Source organism: Rhinatrema bivittatum, chromosome 2 (genome assembly GCF_901001135.1).
Source record: "Rhinatrema bivittatum chromosome 2, aRhiBiv1.1, whole genome shotgun sequence".
Lineage (NCBI taxonomy): Eukaryota > Metazoa > Chordata > Amphibia > Gymnophiona > Rhinatrematidae > Rhinatrema > Rhinatrema bivittatum.
Window position 1 is genome coordinate 26,338,383 of NC_042616.1, and position 21,558 is coordinate 26,359,940.

The following is a 21,558-nucleotide window of genomic DNA, read 5'->3' on the forward strand; positions in this document are numbered from 1 at the left end:
AGAATGAAGTTGTATTTTAGGGGCAAATAACTAGATTACAAAGGATTGCCAGTGGGATAAATTATTGAGGTAAAGTGGATACAAAGTGATGGAGTGGTTGGCAGTATAAGGTAGTATATTTTACAATTTTCTTCCCCCTATGGCTTGTTCAAAACAAGGTTGGTATATTGATTTATATTAAACATTTTTATTAACACAAGAAAGCTTATACATAGACCTCCCAAGTGCACTGACTCTTTATGCACTCTGAAGGGAAGTCCGCACACACACACAAAAAAGAAAACCCTTCAACATTTCTATTATCTGCATCTTAATACCTCCCAACCCTCCTTTCCTCTAACCCACCCTTAAAGCATAAATATAACATCATAGATGACGTTTGCATTCATCCACCAAGAAAATGTAGTTGTGACCCAAGGAAACTTTACACATTATGGTCCTCTATAAAGTCAGAAATCAAAGGACATTATTCAGAATTAGACTCCTCACTCTAGGGGCAAGAGTCTGAATATATTGCTCACAAGTCGCAAAAAATATCTGTCGGCGTTTAAAAATCACAGTGGATGCTCTGTTATCCATTTGCATCTCTCCAAGTGATTAGAATTGCTTTTTTACCTGGCACTCAAGCTTTCCTGGAGAATAAAGATTCCACCCGTTCTTGAAAAGCAAAGGAGGAAAGAGCTAAAAAAAGTCAGTGACTCCTGAGGCCCCTCTATCTTGTACCCCAGTAGTTTTGATAAGTAACTGATCATCTTGGTCCAAAAATTCTGGGCATGTGAGCATGTGCAAAAAACACGAGTTAAGGTGCCAGTAAGGTAAGAGAAAAAAGTTAACGTCGGGCAAGCCATATTTCTCTTTCAAAGACAAAAATGGCAATGGTTTACCCTCCTCATCCAGCACATGCTATAAATGGGTGGTGCCTTTGGCAAACCATTGTGCAAAATCTGCACAATGACTACCTGGAGTGAAATCCGAGTTTCCTCGGACAGGCAACAACTGTGAACCCCGAAGAGAACTCGTAAAAAGCTTTGTCAAACATATCCATGCTCACTTAATAGGTGAGATTTGGATATTTTTAGACCAACCCCTTGGTAATTTCCCATACTGGGCATGCAAAGCGTATTACAGATCTAGAGCTGCGGTTATGGTTTTTTCCCCTTCTAGATTTATAAATGCGGATTTGTCATGTAACCAATCGCACAGAAATCTCAGCAAGCTAGCAAAATTATATTCCTCCAAATCGGGGAAAACTAAATCTCCTTGATCCCAATTTGTTTTCAAACTTGTCTAAGGAATGCATGGCTTCTTCCCTTGCCATATAAAACTGATAAGCATAGAATCCAAGGTCTTTAAATCTTTCTTCAATAAATGAACTGGCAAAATCTGTAAGACATAAATCCATCTAGGAAAAATTACCATTTTGAATAGATTAATTCGATCTTCGATGGACAAAGGCAATCCCTTCCAAGCATAAAATGTTTGTTTTGTATGATCTATCAACTGAGTAAGAACATAAGAAAATGCCATACTGGGTCAGACCAAGGGTCCATCAAGCCCAGCATCCTGTTTCCAACAGTGGCCAATCCAGGCCATAAGAACCTGGCAAGTACCCAAAAACTAAGTCTATTCCATGTAACCATTGCTAATGGCAGTGGTTATTCTCTAAGTGAACTTAATAGCAGGTAATGGACTTCTCCTCCAAAAACTTATCCAATCCTTTTTTAAACACAGCTATACTAACTGCACGAACCACATTCTCTGGCAACAAATTCCAGAGTTTAATTGTGCGTTGAGTAAAAAAGAACTTTCTCCGATTACTTTTAAATGTGCCCCATGCTAACTTCATGGAGTGCCCCCTAGTCTTTCTACTATCTGAAAGAGTAAATAACCGATTCACATCTACCCGTTCTAGACCTCTCATGATTTTAAACACCTCTATCATATCCCCCCTCAGTCGTCTCTTCTCCAAGCTGAAAAGTCCTAACCTCTTTAGTCTTTCCTCATAGGGGAGTTGTTCCATTCCCCTTATCATTTTGGTAGCCCTTCTCTGTACCTTCTCCATCGCAATTATATCTTTTTTGAGATGCGGCGACCAGAATTGTACACAGTATTCAAGGTGCGGTCTCACCATGGAGCGATACAGAGGCATTATGACATTTTCCGTTTTATTCACCATTCCTTTTCTAATAATTCCCAACATTCTGTTTGCTTTTTTGACTGCCGCAGCACACTGAACCGACGATTTCAATGTGTTATCCACTATGATGCCTAGGTCTCTTTCTTGGGTTGTAGCACCTAATATGGAACCCAACATCGTGTAATTATAACATGGGTTATTTTTCCCTATATGCATCACCTTGCACTTATCCACATTAAATTTCATCTGCCATTTGGATGCCCAATTTTCCAGTCTCACAAGGTCTTCCTGCAATTTATCACAATCTGCTTGTGATTTAACTACTCTGAACAATTTTGTGTCATCTGCAAATTTGATTATCTCACTCGTCGTATTTCTTTCCAGATCATTTATAAATATATTTAACAGTAAGGGTCCCAATACAGATCCCTGAGGCACTCCTCTGTCCACTCCCTTCCACTGAGAAAATTGCCCATTTAATCCTACTCTCTGTTTCCTGTCTTTTAGCCAGTTTGCAATCCACGAAAGGACATCGCCACCTATCCCATGACTTTTTACTTTTCCTAGAAGCCTCTCATGAGGAACTTTGTCAAACGCCTTCTGAAAGTCCAAGTATACTATATCTACCGGTTCACCTTTATCCACCTGTTTAATAACTCCTTCAAAAAAGTGAAGCAGATTTGTGAGGCAAGACTTGCCCTGGGTAAAGCCATGCTGACTTTGTTCCATTAAACCATGTCTTTCTATATGTTCTGTGATTTTGATGTTTAGAACACTTTCCACTATTTTTCCTGGCACTGAAGTCAGGCTAACCGGTCTGTAGTTTCCCGGATCGCCCCTGGAGCCCTTTTGAAATATTGGGGTTACATTTGCTATCCTCCAGTCTTCAGGTACAATGGATGATTTTAATGATAAGTTACAAATTTTTACTAATAGGTCTGAAATTTCATTTTTTAGTTCCTTCAGAACTCTGGGGTGTATACCATCCGGTCCAGGTGATTTACTACTCTTCAGTTTGTCAATCAGGCCTACCAAATCTTCTAGGTTCACCGTGATTTGATTCAGTCCATCTGAATCATTACCCATGAAAACCTTTTCCATTACGGGTACCTCCCCAACATCCTCTTCAGTAAACACCGAAGCAAAGAAATCATTTAATCTTTCCGCGATGGCCTTATCTTCTCTAAGTGCCCCTTTAACCCCTCGATCATCTAACGGTCCAACTGACTCCCTCACAGGCTTTCTGCTTCGGATATATTTAAAAAAGTTTTTACTGTGAGTTTTTGCCTCTACAGCCAACTTCTTTTCAAATTCTCTCTTAGCCTGTCTTATCAATGTCTTACATTTAACTTGCCAATGTTTATGCTTTATCCTATTTTCTTCTGTTGGATCCTTCTTCCAATTTTTGAATGAAGATCTTTTGGCTAAAATAGCTTCTTTCACCTCCCCTTTTAACCATGCCGGTAATCGTTTTGCCTTCTTTCCACCTTTCTTAATGTGTGGAATACATCTGGACTGTGCTTCTAGAATGGTATTTTTTAACAATGACCACGCCTCTTGGACATTTTTTACTTTTGTAGCTGCTCCTTTCAGTTTTTTTTGAACAATTTTTCTCATTTTATCAAAGTTTCCCTTTTGAAAGTTTAGCACGAGAGCCTTGGATTTGCACACTGTTCCTTTTCCAGTCATTAAATCAAATTTGATCATATTATGATCACTATTACCAAGCGGCCCCACCACAGTTACCTCTCTCACCAAGTCCTGTGCTCCACTGAGAATTAGATCTAAAATTGCTCCCTCTCTCGTCGGTTCCTGAACCAATTGCTCCATAAAGCTATCATTTATTCCATCCAGGAACGTTATCTCTCTAGCGTGACCCGATGATACATTTACCCAGTCTATATTGGGGTAATTGAAGTCTCCCATTATTACTGCACTACCAATTTGGTTAGCTTCCCTAATTTCTCTTAGCATTTCACTGTCCATCTCACCATCTTGACCAGGTGGACGGTAGTATACCCCTATCACTATAGTCTTCCCTGACACACAAGGGATTTCTACCCATAAAGATTCAATTGTGCATTTAGTCTCATGCAAGATGTTTATCCTGTTGACTCTATGCCATCCCGGACATAAAGCGCCACACCTCCTCCCGACTGCTCCTCTCTGTCATTGCGCTATAATTTGTACCCCGGTATAGCACTGTCCCATTGGTTATCCTCTTTCCACCATGTCTCTGAGATGCCAATTAAGTCTGTCATCATTCACTCCTATACATTCTAATTCTCCCATCTTACTTCTTAGACTTCTGGCATTAGCATACAAACATTTCAAAGTTTGTTTTTTGTTTGTATTTTTATTCTGCTTTTTAATTGATAGGGATAAGTTAGAATTTTTTAGCTCAGGTGAGTTTTTAGTTACAGGCACTTGGACTACTTTTCTTATTATTGGAACCTCACTGTCGGGATGCCCTAATTCTAATGCATCATTAGTATCCTTTGAAGATACCTCTCTCCGAACCATGCGCTGCTGAGCGACTGTCGGCTTTCCCCTTTGTTCTAGTTTAAAAGCTGCTCTATCTCCTTTTTAAAGGTTAGCGCCAGCAGTCTGGTTCCACCCTGGTTAAGGTGGAGCCCATCCCTTCGGAAGAGACTCCCCCTTCCCCAAAAGGTTCCCCAGTTCCTAACAAAACTGAATCCCTCTTCCTTGCACCATCGTCTCATCCACGCATTGAGACTCCGGAGCTCTGCCTGCCTCTGGTGACCTGCGCGTGGAACAGGGAGCATTTCAGAGAATGCTACCCTGGAGGTTCTGGATCTAATCTTTCTACCTAAGAGCCTAAATTTGGCTTCCAGAACCTCCCTCCCACATTTTCCTATGTCGTTGGGGCCCACGTGTACCACGACAGCCGGCTCCTCCCCAGCACTGTCTAAAATCCTATCTAGGTGACGCGTGAGGTCTGCCACCTTCGCACCAGGTAGGCATGTTACCAGGCGATCCTCACGCCCACCAGCCACCCAGCTATCTACATTCCTAATAATCGAATCACCAACTAAGACGGCCGACCTAACCCTTCCATCCTGGGCAGTAGGCCTTGGGGAGATATCCTCAGTGCAAAAGGACAATGCATCACCTAGAGAGCAGGTCCTTGCTACAGGATCCTTTCCTGCTTCACCTGGTTGGTGCTCTCCCATTATGAGACCTTCTTCCTCCAAGGCAGCACCAGGGCTGCCAGTCTGAAGTTGGGACTGGACTACTATGTCCCTGAAGGTCTCATCTGTATACCTCTCTGTCTCCCTCAGCTCCTCCAGGTCTGCCACTCTAGCCTCTAGAGATCGGACTCGTTCTCTGAGAGCCAGGAGCTCTTTGCATCGCATGCACATGTACAACTTCTCACCGGTGGGTAAAAAATCATACATGTGACACTCGATGCAAAAGACTGGGAAGCCCCCCTCTTGCTGCTGGACTGCTGCCTTCATCTCAATTTTGATCAGTTCCTAGTTAAGTTTTAGGTTGCTATGGGAGTAGGAATGTGTCTAAGTTCCTTTAAATGTATTAGTGAATTCACTATATGTCTGGTAGTGGCCTACTGGGCTCTGATCGAATTCTCAAAGTTTTTGTTGATGGGTTTTTTTTGTGCAAGTGGCACCTGCCTATAAATTAAGGGATGAGCTTGGGGTGGGTGGGTTGGGAATTACAAACAGTCTAACTTTAGTTAGTCAGCCTGAGTGACTTACTGCTCCCTTGATTAACAAATGTTGTTCCCTATTCAAACCTAATCACACTACCTCAACACCTTTCCAAGGTGAGTAACTGAGCTGAACTATTCAACTTTTCTACTTTGGTATATACTGCTCCTAGCTTATTTCTAGCTTCTGGCTACTTTTTTGTGGGTTTTTTTTTTTTTGTTTTGTTTTTCAATACAATACACTCAGTTATTATTAAATAAAACACTTAGCTCTTTAAAAGTCTGGAGGACACTTTAATAGTCAGGCAGACTTTTAAAAAATAAACACACTACCTACTGCTACCTTATTGACTGACTAAATACAAACAGTCTAACTTGTGTATTCACTGCCTGACTATTAAAGGCACAAACACACAAACACACTAAATAATATTCCCAAATAGTTAACTTTGCCCCAATACTTTTAAAAAAGTCAATGTCAATGTCCCAAGCAAAAACTTACTGATTCCTTTCAGCCACCAGCAAGGTGATCCTCTCCTCCAGTGTTAAGATCGTAGAATTCTCCTAGGACAAGCAGGATGGTAGTCCTCCCAGATGAGTGACATCATCCGATTGGAGCCCAGCACGGAAAAATTTGTCAAAGTTTCTGGAAATTTGACTGGTAGACTGACCATGCTCAGCATGCCACTATCTGCGAATCCTTGCGGGGTCCCTCTTCAGTCTCTCTTTTTCCACGAAGTAGTTGCCTCGTGGTGGTGGAGCTCTGCTCTTAGCTCATCCTTTCCAAAGTATTTTTCCTGGTCATTTTCGACATGGTCTGTGCTGTCCGGCGTGCGGTAGGTGTTTTACATTTTCCCTTTGTGCGGTCGATCCCCGGCGAGTTGCTTCTCAGTGACCGGCCATCAACGGCTCACTGGCCATTTTTCATGACGTCCGATTTTTGCCAGTGCCCGCATATCATGTCAATTACTTATCCACATGAGGGCTGTATCCTCTGCCTGGGGGGCATCGCACGATGTCTGAGGGTGCCATCTGTGTGACCAGATGACCCCCAAAGGCCTTCATGCCCAGCTGGATAAGACTGAGAAGTTTTTTGCCAGAAAGTCTGATCCATCTACTCCGGCAACGGGGGTGTTGACACCTAGAGGCTGAGGGGAGTCGTTAGATACGCCGTCCCTCTCTACCTCTCTGGTGGGCTCCTCTCATGAGAGAGGAGCCCGTAATAGGCCGTCTCTGGTGTCGTCGCACTCAAGGATGTCAGGATCTTTGCCTTCCTTGGCTCCGAGGAAAGACTAGGCTGCGCACCGAGGAAAGTCCCGCAAGCAACATCACTGGTCACTGACTGTGCACGGCTCTGGGACCGGTGCTGCCGCCACCGAAGCGACCCCGTGGGGAAGAGGCACCATCCTTTATCAGACCTGGGAGTCCAAGGCATTCCTCACAGGTTGAGTTGCTGGACACGGAGTTTCCTCGGGGCTATGAGGAGGCTCTGGTGATGCCTTCGCCATCCGTCTTAACTACAGCAGACTTTCAGGAGGAGTTGGGCTGCAGGGTTCAGCAGGCGGTGCTCTGAGCCCTGAGGGGTATCGAGCCACCGTCGGCAATGGTCCCCAAGCCAGTGCCGAAGCCTGCACCATCTCTCTTGGCGCCCCTTCTAGAGCGTCTAGATGTCTTCCTGGGCGTACATCTCACGCAGCCGGTGCCCGGGGGACCATCAGGTCCCCAGTGGCCACCGATGCCTCCCTCCAGAGCGATTCCCATCGCTCTGGAGGGAGGAAAAATCCATGCGACCAACGGTGCCCTCGGGGGCTTTAGTGCAACGGCCTGGGTTCCCCGATCCCGCTCCCGAACCATCGGGGATCTCTGTGCCATCAATGCCAAAACTGAGAGGTTTGGGCAGGGAACCTCCACGCCAGTCCCCAAGGGACCTTAGTGAAGAGGAGCCCCTGTATGATCCCTGGGAAGATGACACATCCGAGTCTTCCTCGGAATAATCAAATGACCTTCTTTACAAGCTGTCTCAGCTGCCTGAGAGGCATCTGTCTCCCCCAGAGGACCTTTCCTTTGCAGGCTTCATCCGGGCTATGGCCGAGGCCATCTCGTTCCAGCTCCTCACTGAAGAGGACGCTCGGCACAAAATGCTGGAGGTCCTCCAGTTTGTTGATGCCCCAAAGGAGATAGTGGCCATACCAGTCCATGAGATCTTCAAGGAACTTCTCCTTAGGATCTGGGAGCACTCTGTGTCCATTCCTTTGGTCAGTCGGAAGGTGGCTGCCATTTACCTGGTGCAACAAGCCTTGGGCTTTGAGAGGCACCACCTCCCGCACCAGTCTGTGGTGGTTGAGTCTACCCTCAAGAATTACAAGTACTCTCGCACCCATGCCTCTACACCATCATGTCGGGAACACAGGGCCTTAGATGCCCTAGGTAGAAAGGTCTTTCAGGGCACTATGCTCATCGCCCGTATTGTGTCCTACCAACTGTATATGACTCATTACCACCGGAACCTGTGGAAACAGGTCCAGGCATTGTTGGAGCACCTGCCCCAACAGCAGCAGGACACTTTCATGGCATAGTGCAGCAAGGCCTAGAGGCGGGCAAACACAAGGTGTGGTCCACATATGACATTTTTGGAACGGCGGAGAGGGTAGCTATAGCGGGCATTGGTGCCCTCAGAATGGCCTGGCTTCATGCCTCGGACCTTCGACCAGAGGTCCAGGAGAAGCTGGCGGATTTACCCTGCACAGGGGAGAATCTTTTTGGCGATAAGGTTAGGGATGCGGTGGCCCCGTTAAAAGACTACCACGAGACCCTGCAACACCTCTCAGCGAGTACCTCAGGTCCGCTGTCCTCGATCAGGAAAATCCTTGCAACAGGGCTCCAGGAAGTCCTTTTACCGCCAGAGAAAGTACTACACTCCTGCCTCTCGGATGAGAGCAGAGTGAGCCGTCCTGATGTGACAGAATCAGATGTTCCTGATGTTCTGGAAAATGCTCTATTAGATCTTGGGTTTTATTATTCACTGATTTATCCAGGCAGAGACGATTGATATTCTGGGTCTCTGGGATTAGACTTGCAAACCCTGAGGTCCAGAAAGGAAACTGACTCCAGGGGAACAAGTCCGGCAGTTCCTGGGGATGAGGGGTCCTGGTCTCCTCTCTTCCATGATAAAATGTTATGAGATTAAAGCCAGCTGAGCCCCTCCACGTGCCCCTGAGTGTTTCTGGTTTGTGTTTCAGGTGCCAGTGACGTTTGAGGACATCGCTGTCTCTTTCTCCCAGGAGGAGTGGGGGTATTTAGATGAAGGGCAGAAGGAGCTTTACAGGGAGGTGATGAAGGAGAATTATGAGATCCTGAGCTCTCTAGGTAAGATCTGCATTATCTCTATTTTTAGTAAAGACAGAAGATGTTTTACTAAGTCATTGGGTCAACTCCACACCCGAGATGTACAAGCAGGTCTGGATTTACCAATAGGGGGCACTAGATCTGTGCCTAGGGTGGCAAAAACCTGGGGGCAGCAGATTTGATGCCTTCCAGCTCAATTAGCAGAGAATTGTCCTCTGCATCCCCTCCCCTTCCAAGCAATCTGCAGGAAATAGGAGGGGTGGGAGGAAGGGAGTGTGGAGTGATTGAGGCTGGAGGAGACAGAACAAAGGGCTGGAGAGAACCCCTTGATAAGAAATTTGAAGCTTATCCCCAATGCTGTAAGAATGAACCTTTTGCATTTATTAAAATTTGTTGATCACATAACACAAGATGGCCTAAGCGATGTAAGATAAAAACATTGAAATTTTAAACAAAAATCAGCCTGGTGTATCCGCTTCTCTTTTCCAGTGCAGCCCCTCTCCCTCCCTTGATCTCAGATTCTGACTGCAGGTAATGGAATCTCCTCTCCTTCCTACCTCTCCCTGCTCCCCAACCCCTGATCCCAGATCCTACCTTCTCTGACCTCCCTCTTAGTCCCTCCTCAAGCCAGACACCTCCCTCCTTCTTCCTCCTCTTCCCCCAACCTACAATTCCAGTCCTCCCCCTCTTCTTCAAAGCTTCCAATCTCCTGTCCTTAGTCCTCTCTCCTTCTCACTCCATCCCTGGTCCTCTCATCTGTTCTCCCCCCCCCCCCCCATCCCTGAGTCCTCCTCCCTGTGCTGATACCTGAGATTCCTTTTCCTCAACCAATAACTAACAAAATAATTTCTACAGACACAAGCAAGGTTAGAAAACAGTTTTATTTTTATAATGTAATAAAGAAGATTACATTGTTTGCAGTAAACTTCAGAATTTTCTAATTTTTGCTGCAGAATTTACCTCTCATCAGGTGCAGGAAACCCTAGGGCTGTCCCTTAGACCTTCTGTGCTCTGATGTCCGACCTCATGGGGGTGGGGAAACGACTGAACCAAGAGTGGCAAAGGGTAGGAGAAAAACTAAATTTGTCACTGCTTTCCAGCATAATCCCGGCCTGTCCCAGCCCCAAGCACCTTCTTAAGATGGGAGCAGGGTTATCAGGACCATTGGGCCATCGTTCTCATCTTCCTGGTTTCATCCCCTATAAATCAGCCACTGACCCTTCCTCCCACCTGTTCTCTGATCTGGAGGGGGACTTTGTTTTCTGTTTTTATTTTATTTTCCCTGGGAATTTATCATTCCCTGTACATACCAGGATCATTCCAGACGGTGGTTATGTTCCATGTCCAGCAGATGGAGTCAGAACACAGAATTCCCAGGGGAGGACCCATATAACCACGCCTCCCCTGTAACAGCTCCCAGTAACGTTCTGACTCCAGCAGATGTGAGCAGGAGACTTGTGGTCCCCAGCTTGTTAGCTTAGGGCTACCTCCTCAGGGGGATCAAGTTTAAAAAAAAAAAATAGGAAGTTTTAAATTTACAGTTTAGGTCACTTTGCTAAGGCTCCTCTTACAGCAGGGGGAGAGCTCTCCGCTGGTGCTGGCTCATCGCTCTCTAGCCTGGTGACTTGCTGACAGGCTGTTGCCTGTTTTCTTTCTTTCGTTTCTTATTTTCCTCACTCAGGGCTCAGTTGGGGTAAGTGTATTTTTGTTTTATCTTCTTTTTCAGCAGAAGACTGCAATTTTTTGGACTCCGTTCGGCTCTCTGAGGTGAAAGTCGGTAGCGCCGGCCTCTCCCTCCTGACCCAGGTTTTCCCCCCTCCCTTTTGGGGAGCGACCGACGTCCCGACCTGCGGCCCCGCGAAGCACCATTCCCCGGGGCCGCCTGCTGTCGGGAGGGTAATTCCCCGTCAGTTCTTCTTTAGGTCGGTGGGGGGACCGCGGCAAGCATCCGTTGCCGGGTCAGCGCTCATTTTAGGCGCGAGCCTCCTGTAGAGCCTCCCCCCCTCTCTCTCTCCCTGCGGCGATGCAGTCCGCAGCGCCTTGTGAGGGCTCCGACAGGGCCGGATTATTTCCTGAAGAGGGTCTGGGCTCAGGCTGTTTCCCCGAGGGGGAATGTGCGCCAGCTACTAGCAAGGACGTTCGAGCTGCAGACCGCGTGGGAAGGAAGCGCCAGGCCCCGTTCCCTCTCAACGCGGGGAACGGCAGCCATTTGTTGCAAGATTCTGATGCCGCGCTTTCTGAGGAGGACACGGATAATCCGTTCCCCACTTCTAGGCCCATTTTAGACCCTTACTCCGAGTCTAATCCTGGTAGGCAGAGGGGGGATCCCCCGGGGGGTGACCCCTCAGGATGCCAGGCCTTTTCCCCTGAATTCATAGTCCTGATGCACAGGGCTATTCTTCAGAGCCGAGACATGACCCTCGGGACCTGGGGACCCTCTCCCCCCATGATACCAGGTCCCACCCCCCTCCTGGGTGGGAACCTCCCTCAGGCTCGCCCCCTTTAGTAGGCGGGGGAGCGGGGACATCTCTTGGCCCTACCGGGACACCATCGATAATACAGACTTCGTCGGGGGAAGGACAATCCCAGGACCCCGACGTGGACGACCCCCACCTTGGCGGCCCAGGTGGAGGGCGACGACCCTAGGGTCCTCCGCATCTTCCAAGCGGCGGAGTTAGACGACCTCATTCCCTACATCCTCCAGGAAATGGATATTGATCCCCCTCCGGAACCGGTGGGGCCTGACCCGGCTCTCAAGAAGGGGGACCCCCTCCTAGCAGGACTGCGGCCTCTAGCCAAGTCTTTTCCCACTCATCACAAGATCTTGCAGTTGATCACTCGGGAATGGGACTCCCCAGAGGCCAACCTTAGGGTCGGCAGAGCCATGGAAAAATTGTATCCTCTAGCGGCCGATTTTTTGGAAATTCTCAAAGTTCCCGTCGTAGATTCTGCGGTATCAGCGGTCACAAAGCATACCACTATTCCTGTCACTGGAGGGACGGCGTTGAAGGATGTGCAGGATCGGAAGCTGGAGGTTTACCTCAAGCGTATCTTTGAGGTCTCGGCCTTAGGGATGCGGGCGGCTATCTGCAGTTCCCTCGCTCAGCGAGTGGGTCTTCGGTGGGTGCAGCAGCTTCTCACCTCCCAGTCCTTACCAGAAGCTGAGGCTCACCAGGCAGACAGACTGGAAGCCGTGGTTGCCTATGGAGCGGATGCTTTATATGATCTTTTAAGGGTCCTAGCCCGAACCATGGTGGCGGCGGCGGTCTCAGCGCATCGGTTCCTTTGGCTTCGCAATTGGTCAGCTGATGCCTCTTCCAAGACACGTTTGGGGTCCCTTCCTTTTAAGGGTAGGTATCTTTTTGGTGAAGACTTGGATCAGATCATCAAGTCCCTTAAGTTGCCCGAAGATCGACCCTGTTCGTCAAGATCATATAATTACTCCAGAAACCGTTATCGTAACCAGCGGAGAGCGCGTCCTCAGAGGCAACAGCCACCTCGGGCTCCCTCTTCTTGTTCGCACTCCTGGAACCGGCCCTTTCGTGGGCGCCGCCAGGGTAAGGAAGCGCAGGGTGCTGGTACATCCGCTAAATCTACCCAATGATGTCAGACGGACCTGCAAGGTGGTCCCTCGACTGGGGGGGGGGTCGCCTTGCTCTCTTCTACGAAGAGTGGGTCCAAATCACGTCGGATCAATGGGTTCTGGATATTCTAAGACGCGGTTACGCCTTGGATTTTGTTTGCGCTCCTCGGGACCAGTTCCTGTTTTCCCCTTGTGGGTCCTTATTCAAACAAGGAGCCGTGCGGCAGACCCTCGATCGTCTCCTTCGATTGGGGGCCATAGTGCCGGTGCCAGCCGCCAATCTGGGCCAGGGGCATTATTCAATCTACTTTGTGGTTCCCAAGAAGGAAGGTACTTTTCGTCCTATCCTGGATCTCAAGCAGGTCAACCGGTCCCTCAGAGTCCCTCGTTTCCGCATGGAGACACTCCGTTCAGTGTTAGCGGCAGTTCATCCGGGAGAATTCTTGGCTTCGGTGGATCTCACGGAGGCGTATCTCCGCATACCAATTTGTCAAGCTCATCAGCGTTACCTACGCTTCAAAATTTTGGGTCAACACTTCCAATTTCGCGCTCTTCCCTTTGGCCTGGCCACAGCTCCACGGGTTTTCACGAAGATCATGGTGGTAGTGGCGGCATCCTTGTGCATCCTTACCTAGACGATTGGCTCATCTGTGCAAAGTCACGAGCGCAGTGTATCCTCGCAGTCGACAGAGTGGTACAACTTCTCCAATCTCTGGGATGGATTGTCAACTTCACCAAGAGCAGCCTGGTCCCGTCCCAGTCGTTGGATTTTCTGGGAGCTCACTTCGAGGGACCATGGCCTCGACCATCGATCTGGTTCCTTGGGCATTCGCGCATCTGAGGCCTCTGCAGAGATCCCTATTCTCCCGGTGGCAGCCGGTGTCGAGAGATTTCCAGGCAATCCTTCCGATTCCGAGAGGAACCGGAGACTAATGAAGGTTCCGCGGCTCCGGTGGCCGGAGACTAATGAAGGTTCCGCAGTTCCAGCCACCGGAGCCGGTGGCTGGAACCGCGGCACCTAGCTCAGGGGGTGTCGCTGGAGGACACCAGATTAGGTGATTATCACCACGGACGCCAGCCTCACAGGCTGGGGAGCGGTCTGTCGGGACAGCTCAATCCAGGGTCGATGGACGGAGGATCAGTCGAAGTGGCCCATCAACCGCTTGGAGACCAGAGCGGTCCGTCTGGCGTTACAGGGTTTCTTCCCCATAGTACGCCATCAAGCAGTCGGGGTGCTATCGGACAATGCGACTACAGTGGCGTACATCAATCGCCAGGGAGGCACGAGAAGTCGGTTGGTCTCTCTGGAAACCGACAAATTGATGGAGTAGGCAGAGCTTCACCTCCAACGACTAGCGGCCTCGCATATAGCGGGAGTGGACAACGTACAGGCGGACTTTCTCAGCCGACAAAACTTGGATCCCGAAGAGTGGGAGCTCTCGCAGCAGGCAATGCGGATAATAGTACGGCAATGGGGGACACCGCACGTAGACCTAATGGCAACCGCCGGAAATGCAAAGGCCGCCCGCTTCTTCAGCCGCAGGCGGGAGCGTGGCGCCGAGGGCGTGGACACGCTGGTCCTGCCCTGGCCGCGCCACTGTCTCCTATATGTTTTCCCACCGTGGCCCCTCGTGGGCAAGGTCAACCGCAGGATAGAGGCACACCAAGGGCCAGTGATCCTTGTGGCGCCAGAGTGGCCCCGACGACCGTGGTTCACGGATCTGCGCAATTTGACGGTGGAGGCTCCCCTTCGTCTCGGTCAGCTGCCATGTCTTCTACGCCAGGGACCAATATTTTTCAAGGAGGCAGATCGCTTCTGTCTTGCAGCCTGGCTTTTGAGAGGCGTTAGTTGAGGAGGCGCGGTTATCCGGAGCCGGTTATTTCAACGCTACTGAAAGCACGTAAGATGTCCACCTCTGTTACCTATGTTTGAGTCTGGAAGGTCTTTGAGGATTGGTGTGGAGCGAATGACATTCTTTCCATGCAGGCCTCAGTGCCACAAGTCCTTTCCTTCTTGCAGGCAGGTTTGGATTTGGGTCTTGCTTACAATTCTCTTCGGGTTCAGGTGGCAGCCTTGGGGGCTTTTCTTCGCAGTGGAAATAAGGAGTTTCTGTCCTCGCATCCGGACATCTCCCATTTCCTTAAAGGAGTGAAACACTTGAAGCCTCCGATTCGCCCACCTTGTCCGTCGTGGAATCTGAATCTGGTGCTCCGAGTCCTCTGTGGTTCACCGTTCGAACCTCTAAGCTCGGCTACCATCAAGGACGTCACTCTCAAGACCATTTTTTCTCGTGGCAATCAGTTCAGCAAGACGTATTTCCGAGCTACAGGCCCTATCCTGTCGTGAACCATACCTTCGTTTCACGCCTGAAGGGGTTTCGCTGAGGACGGTTCCTTCTTTTCTCCCTAAAGTGGTTTCGGCATTCCACTTCAACCAATCGGTGGAATTACCATCTTTTGCCTCTTCTGAGTCTGGAGACCTGCGTAGACTGGATGTACGGCGGTCTCTGATACGCTATCTGGAGGTGACTAATGATTTTCGGCTCTCCGATCATCTGTTTATCCTCTGGTCTGGACCCCGGAAGGGTTGCATGGCCTCCAAACAATCTATGGCACGGTGGTTGAAGGGAGCGATCATAGCGGCGTACCTTGGCGTAGGTAAGTCCCCTCCGCTGGTTGTCAAGGCTCATTCTCTTCGAGCCCAGGCGACATCTTGGGCGGAGAGCTCCTCCGTCTCCACTCAGGAGATTTGTAGGGCAGCCACCTGGAAGTCGATCCATACTTTTGCGAGACATTATCGCCTGGACGTCGGTGCTCCGTCGGGCGGTCAGTTTGGAGACAAGGTAATACGAGCAGGGCTGTCTGCGGCCCACCCGTGATAGGAAAGCTTTGGTACATCCCACCGTCTGGAATGATCCTGGTATGTACAAGGAAAAGAAAATTATTCCTTACCTGCTAATTTTCGTTCCTGTAATACCATGGATCATTCCAGACACCCTCCCTTGGTTTGTGGGTTTTGCTTGTGGGACATCCCTGCCTACCTGTCTTAACAATCTTTTACTCTGTATTTCGAATACTGCACGTCTTTTTTGTTCACGCACTGCTGTTCGCAAGTTCACTGTTCAGAATTTAGTTGCTGTTTATTTGGACAGCGGTTATTTCAATTCCTTCTTTGATTACTTGATCCCTCTGTTTTTAGTCTCTCTCTTTTGGGCTTTGTTAGTCTAGTTACTGAGAGCTGTTACAGGGGAAGCATGGTTATATGGGTCCTCCCCTGGGAATTTTGTGTTCTGACTCCATCTGCTGGACATGGAACATAACCCACCGTCTGGAATGATCCATGGTATTACAGGAACGAAAATTAGCAGGTAAGGAATAATTTTCTTTTGTTTGTTACAACTAATAAAAACAGGAGAAAATCTGTGATTTTCTGCCAGAATTTGCTTTCTACCTCAGTTCTTCCTCTCTGACCCTCAGCTTATAAGTTTCACATTAAAATCACCCACCCCTTTGTCCTAGAGACCAGGGACATCGGCTGGGGGTCTATTTGTGGTTTCAGTCTTAGGTGAGAGGAAACAGTGAGTATGGATAAGTGAGAAAAGTCTGAATGCTGTGGCTCACAATACGGTGTCCTGCAGGCCCTCCCTATTGTCTGCCGCTCTCTTTAATGTCTCTCTCCAGCCACTATGGTTATTGATTGACCAGCGTGGGATAGAATTCAGGAGATATGCAGATGATATGAAGTTGTATTTCCCTGTAAAAGAAGAGTTATCAGTGGTTTGCTGGAATGACGGCTACTACCTGGAGATTAATATCCTTATTCAATAAACATACACATGGTTAATGCGACTCCAACATTGCTCTATGCTTCAACGACAAGAAGAAATGTGAAAAAAAGGATTTGCATCCACAAAAAAGCAGGGGGGTAGCTTGCTTGATACGGCGATTACTACCCCAAACCAAATAAGCCTGATACTTCACTTTCAATGATATCCAGCATAGTTCTCTGCTTCAACGGCAGGGGGAATGATGAAAAGATGATTTATATTCAGACAACAACCAACAAGGACTGAGTTGCACAGGCTGGATAAACATGCGTGTGAGTAACTTGCTATGACGGCGGTTACTACCCCTAAACAATTAGCTAGATACTTCACTTAGAAGCAGCTCCAGCATTGCTAACTACATCGATGGCGGGGTGGAAGGGAAATAGATCGATGGTGGGGGTGGAAGGGAAATAGATCGATGGCGGGGGTGGAAGGGAAATAGAACCAAAAAGTCACTTACAAGGGACAAGAGTAACAGATAAGTATGGGGAAAAAAAATAAATAAAAGTGAAAGCTTGCTGAGCAAACTGGATGGACCGTTTGGTCTTCTTCTGCCGTCATTTCTATGTTATTTCAGGATGGATGTTAGATTATAATTTAATGCTTAATTTCTTAAAAACTGAAAGTGGTATACTTCATTGTCATCATGGTCCTAATTTTGATTTAAACTTTTATCCTTTGATAGTAAATGGGAACCCGATTCAGTTTAAAACGGTTATAAAAAAGCTTGGGTTTCAATTTTGATTCTTGTTTGAATCTTAGATTTCAGATTTATTTATTTATTTAAAAAATTTTCTATACCGCTGTTTAGTGATATACCATCACAACGGTTTACAAATAGGCACATAAATTTAATCAGTATTAAAGTCCAAGGCTACTTTAAAATGCAGCTTCTTTATCACTTAAGACATAGTTTGGACAGTGATGATTTCCACAGTCTTTTGCCCTGTACTATTGATTGCAGCGGTTTATGTATTGTTCTGCCTCACTCTGCCCTGTGAATTTTGCAAGTGCTCCATGGCCCATTTAGTTATAAGAGGTTTACCATGGGACCATGCGAATGAGCTGCTGCATGAATTACATTGGTTGCTGCTTTTTTTAGATCTATGATGTTTAATGGTCGATTATTATTTAAATTTGTTATTGTATACTGCTTAGTATGGCAGGTCCACTATAAGTAGATGATAAATATTTTTAAATGAATAAATAGTAGATAACCACAGAGGAACGAGACCTACAGGAATCATGATGGAGGGACCTGTGTGATCTCCAATGTTCCTGTGTTACAACAGCTTTATTGCTGCATCCTACTCAATATGGTAAAGAGAACCAATTGATTTTCTTAATTTTTCTGAAGATTTCTATAAAGACATCACACAGGAGTTTTCACAAGTGTCTGGTAAAGCTTCTGCTACATCACAGAATTCTCTAATGTCAGAGGTCCCATGTGGTCATTGTGTGATCCTTAAAGTCTGATCTCAGGTCATTGGTAGCTTTCCATGCCATTAGCACTGACACTTGATTAATTCCTTTTTTTTTTTTTTAATATCCAGCAGGCAATGAGGTCATACAAGAAGAGAAGAGGGAGGAGACTCAAGAAGAATACCCTCTATTACTGGCACTTAAATTAAGACCATCAGGAAATGTCTGTGAGAATCTTTCCCAGAGGACTGAGGGGGGGGACACTAGCCAAAGTCAACAGAAATTGGAAAAGAAGCAGCGAGAACCTGCAGGAGACTTATCGGCTGGCGTCACTGTGTGTGAGAGAAATGAGAGGGAGCTCACAGATATCCCTGAGTACCAGAGACACCTGAGAGCAGAGAAAGCCTTCCAGGATGATCAAATGACTTCTGACCACCACCAGAGAGAGGAGAAAGGGAAAAAATCATTTTACTGTGAGACCTGTGGGAAAACCTTTGAGAGGAAATGTCATTTTGTATTGCACCAGAAAACCCACACAGGAGCGAGACCTTTTTCATGCTCTCAGTGTGGAAAATGTTTCAAACAGAAGGTAACCCTGAAATTACACCAGAGAAGCCACAGTAAAGGGAGCACTTTCATTTGTATTGAATGTAAGAAAAACTTTTCTAGCAGGGAATCCTTAGTAATACACCAAAGAACACACACAGTTAAGAGACCTTCTCATCGCCCTCAAAATGGGGAATCTTACAGCTCTGAATTCTATTTCTTAAATCGCCAGAAAATGGAGACAGAAGTGAGAACATTTTCAAGCTTTGAAAGTCAAAAGCAAGACCTAATAATAAATCAAACAACACAGAGAGAAGATAAATTATTCATGAGTATTGATGATAACAGAAACTTTAACCAGAAAGAGAACTTTACAGGACAACTAAAATGCCAACCAGGGGAGAGAACAATTTCAGGTACTGCATGCAATAAAATCGTAAGTGAGGGGAAAATCATTTTAAGAGACAGAAAAAAACATATGGGTGAGAGATCATTGTCTTGTATTCAGCCTGAAAAAACACTTTAGGAGGAAGGCAGAAGTCTCACAACAGAAGAAAATCCCCAAAGAAGAAAGTCAGTGTATATGTACTGAATGTGGTAAAAGCTTCAAGCAGAAACGCAATCTCACAATCCACCAGAGAATCCATACTGGAGTGAAACCATTTACATGTAGTGAATGTGGTAAAAGTTTCAGTCAGAAGGAAACCTTGAAACGCCACCAGAGAATCCACACTGGAGTAAAACTATTTATATGTAGTGAATGTGGTAAAAGTTTCATTCAGAAAGTAGAATTGAAATGCCACCAGAGAATCCACACTGGATTGAAACCATTTACATGTAGTGAGTGTGGTAAATGTTTCAGTAGGAAGCAAACTCTCAAAGATCACCAGAGAATCCCACACAGGAGAGAAATCATTTACATGTAGTGAGTTGTGGTAAATGTTTCAGTCGGAAGGTAAGTCTCAAACAACCACCAAAGAATCCATACAGGAGAGAAATCATTTACATGTAATGAGTGTGGTAAACATTTCAGTCTGAAGGGATACTTCAAACGCCACCTGATAATCCACACTGGAGAAAAACATTTTACATGCACTGAATGTGGGTAAAAGTTTCAGTCGGAAGACTCTCTCATGTGGCATCTAAGAATACACACAGGTGTAAAAACCATTACATGTACTGAGTGTGGTAAACTTCAGTCGTAAGGGATATCTCAATCTCACCAGAGAATTCACACAGGAGTAAAACCATTTACATGTACTGAGTGTGGTAAAAGTTTCAGTCAGAAAGAATATCTCAAATGTCACTATGGAATCCACACAGAAGTAAAACCATTTTCCATGTAGTGAGTGCGGTAAACGTTTCATTCGGAAGGGAAATCCTCAAACAGCACCAGCTAATCCACACAGAAGAGAAAATCATTTACATGTAGTGAGTGTGGTAAAAGTTTCAGTCGGAAGGAAAGCCTCAAATGCCACCAGAGAATCCACAACCGGAGAAAAAAACCATTTAAATGTATCGATTGTGGTAAAAGCTTCAGTCAGAAAGCATCTCTCAGATGGCATCATAAAATCCACACTAGAGTGGCAACCAAGTCCATGTATTGTGTGTGGTAAAAGCTTCAGAACAAAGGAAAAACTTGCAAGCCACCAGAGAAGCCACATGTGAGTCAAATGCTATTCACACGCTGTCATATAATTTTGCAATTGTAGACTGGCTTGATGATCCGAAAAAGTTGGATGCAAGAACAATAAAAACTTCTCCATATCCATCAAGTAATCTATAAGAATCAGTGTATGCCAATATTGTATATTGGTGGTATGGGCCTTATAGATGCAAATATTCAAAAAGTCCTGAAGTACGAAAGTGAATATGGCCAAAATTTGTCTCCATCCTTAAGGCTTGGATAATTGTTACAACAAGTGGAAGGAATAAATGAGTCTCTACCAGTACATGAAAGAAAAGGAGCAATGGAATTTGCAAAATCTCTATAAAGAATCAGACCCGCCAACAAAATCAATTTACAAAAGCACAAATATAGTAGGAAATACAAAGAGTTACTTCTCAAACTCCACTCGGATCAAAACCTGACACAGGAATGGCCCTAGAATAGTGAGTTTAAAGCTAGAGATAAGACATTGATAATTGCAGCACAGGATAGTGGATGGTTCACAGCCAGCAGAGGAAAAAACTTCTGAAACAGACAAATACAAGTTCTGTAAAACAGAAACTAGAAAATGGTTACACAGCTTGCCTTGCTGGAGGTCGGGTACTGATGTGAGAAGGCCTAGATACAGAAAGGCAATAATAAGGTGGCCTGGCTCATCCTCTGGCAATTGTGTAAACATTAAACATCGCTGTACCAGGAAAAGCACTGGAATCATGACCTTGAGAGAATAGAGATTGGAAGATGTTTGGACACCTGGGATGTTCCTGTTTCCAACTGATAAGTCAGTCATTATGGTAAAGGAAAAAAACACAAGAGCATTGCTGATAGAGGTTTCAGCACCAAGCGGCTATTTTATGGATCATATGGAGAGAGGAAAGATCCTTCAGGACCACAGTATGGAATCAGAGACCAAGAAACAGAAATAGTCCCAAATGTATTGGGTCCTACTGGCCTGATTAAGTAGAATTTTCAGGTGCACCTTTATTATGTGTATATATATTACAGCCAGTAAGGTCCAGAGAGAAGCTGTCTTAGATACATTATAAGTATTAAGAGTATTAGTAAATTTGAGAGACTGAACTCATTCCCAATATACTCTGTTTAATGAATGAGGTTCATTCCTGTCACAGTATATGCAAGACTCATTTGGAAACATTACCCCTGAGGAAAAAAAATGTACGTTTTCTGATTGTGGTAAAAATAAATAAGTCCTCGAATGGATTCATACAGGGATAAAACAGACTATTCAAACATATCTCACAGCATCAACAGATCCCAGTATTCTAAAAGTGCTGAGGTATGAAAGTAAATGGCTAAAATCAGTCTTCATGCTTAAGCTTG

At 46.2% G+C, this 21,558-nt stretch overlaps 1 protein-coding gene across 1 annotated transcript in view; it reads left to right on the forward strand.

The window, feature by feature from the left end:
• LOC115083711 (zinc finger protein 436-like) overlaps positions 1–21,117 on the forward strand; it is a 30,896-nt gene extending 9,779 nt beyond the window's left edge. The window contains exons 3-4 of the mRNA XM_029587693.1: positions 9,065–9,191; positions 18,134–21,117. Of these exons, the coding sequence (XP_029443553.1) occupies positions 9,065–9,191; positions 18,134–19,074 (1,068 nt within the window). The 3' untranslated portion in view covers positions 19,075–21,117. The remainder of the gene's footprint in view (positions 1–9,064; positions 9,192–18,133) is intronic.
• Positions 21,118–21,558: the final 441 nt, after the last annotated feature.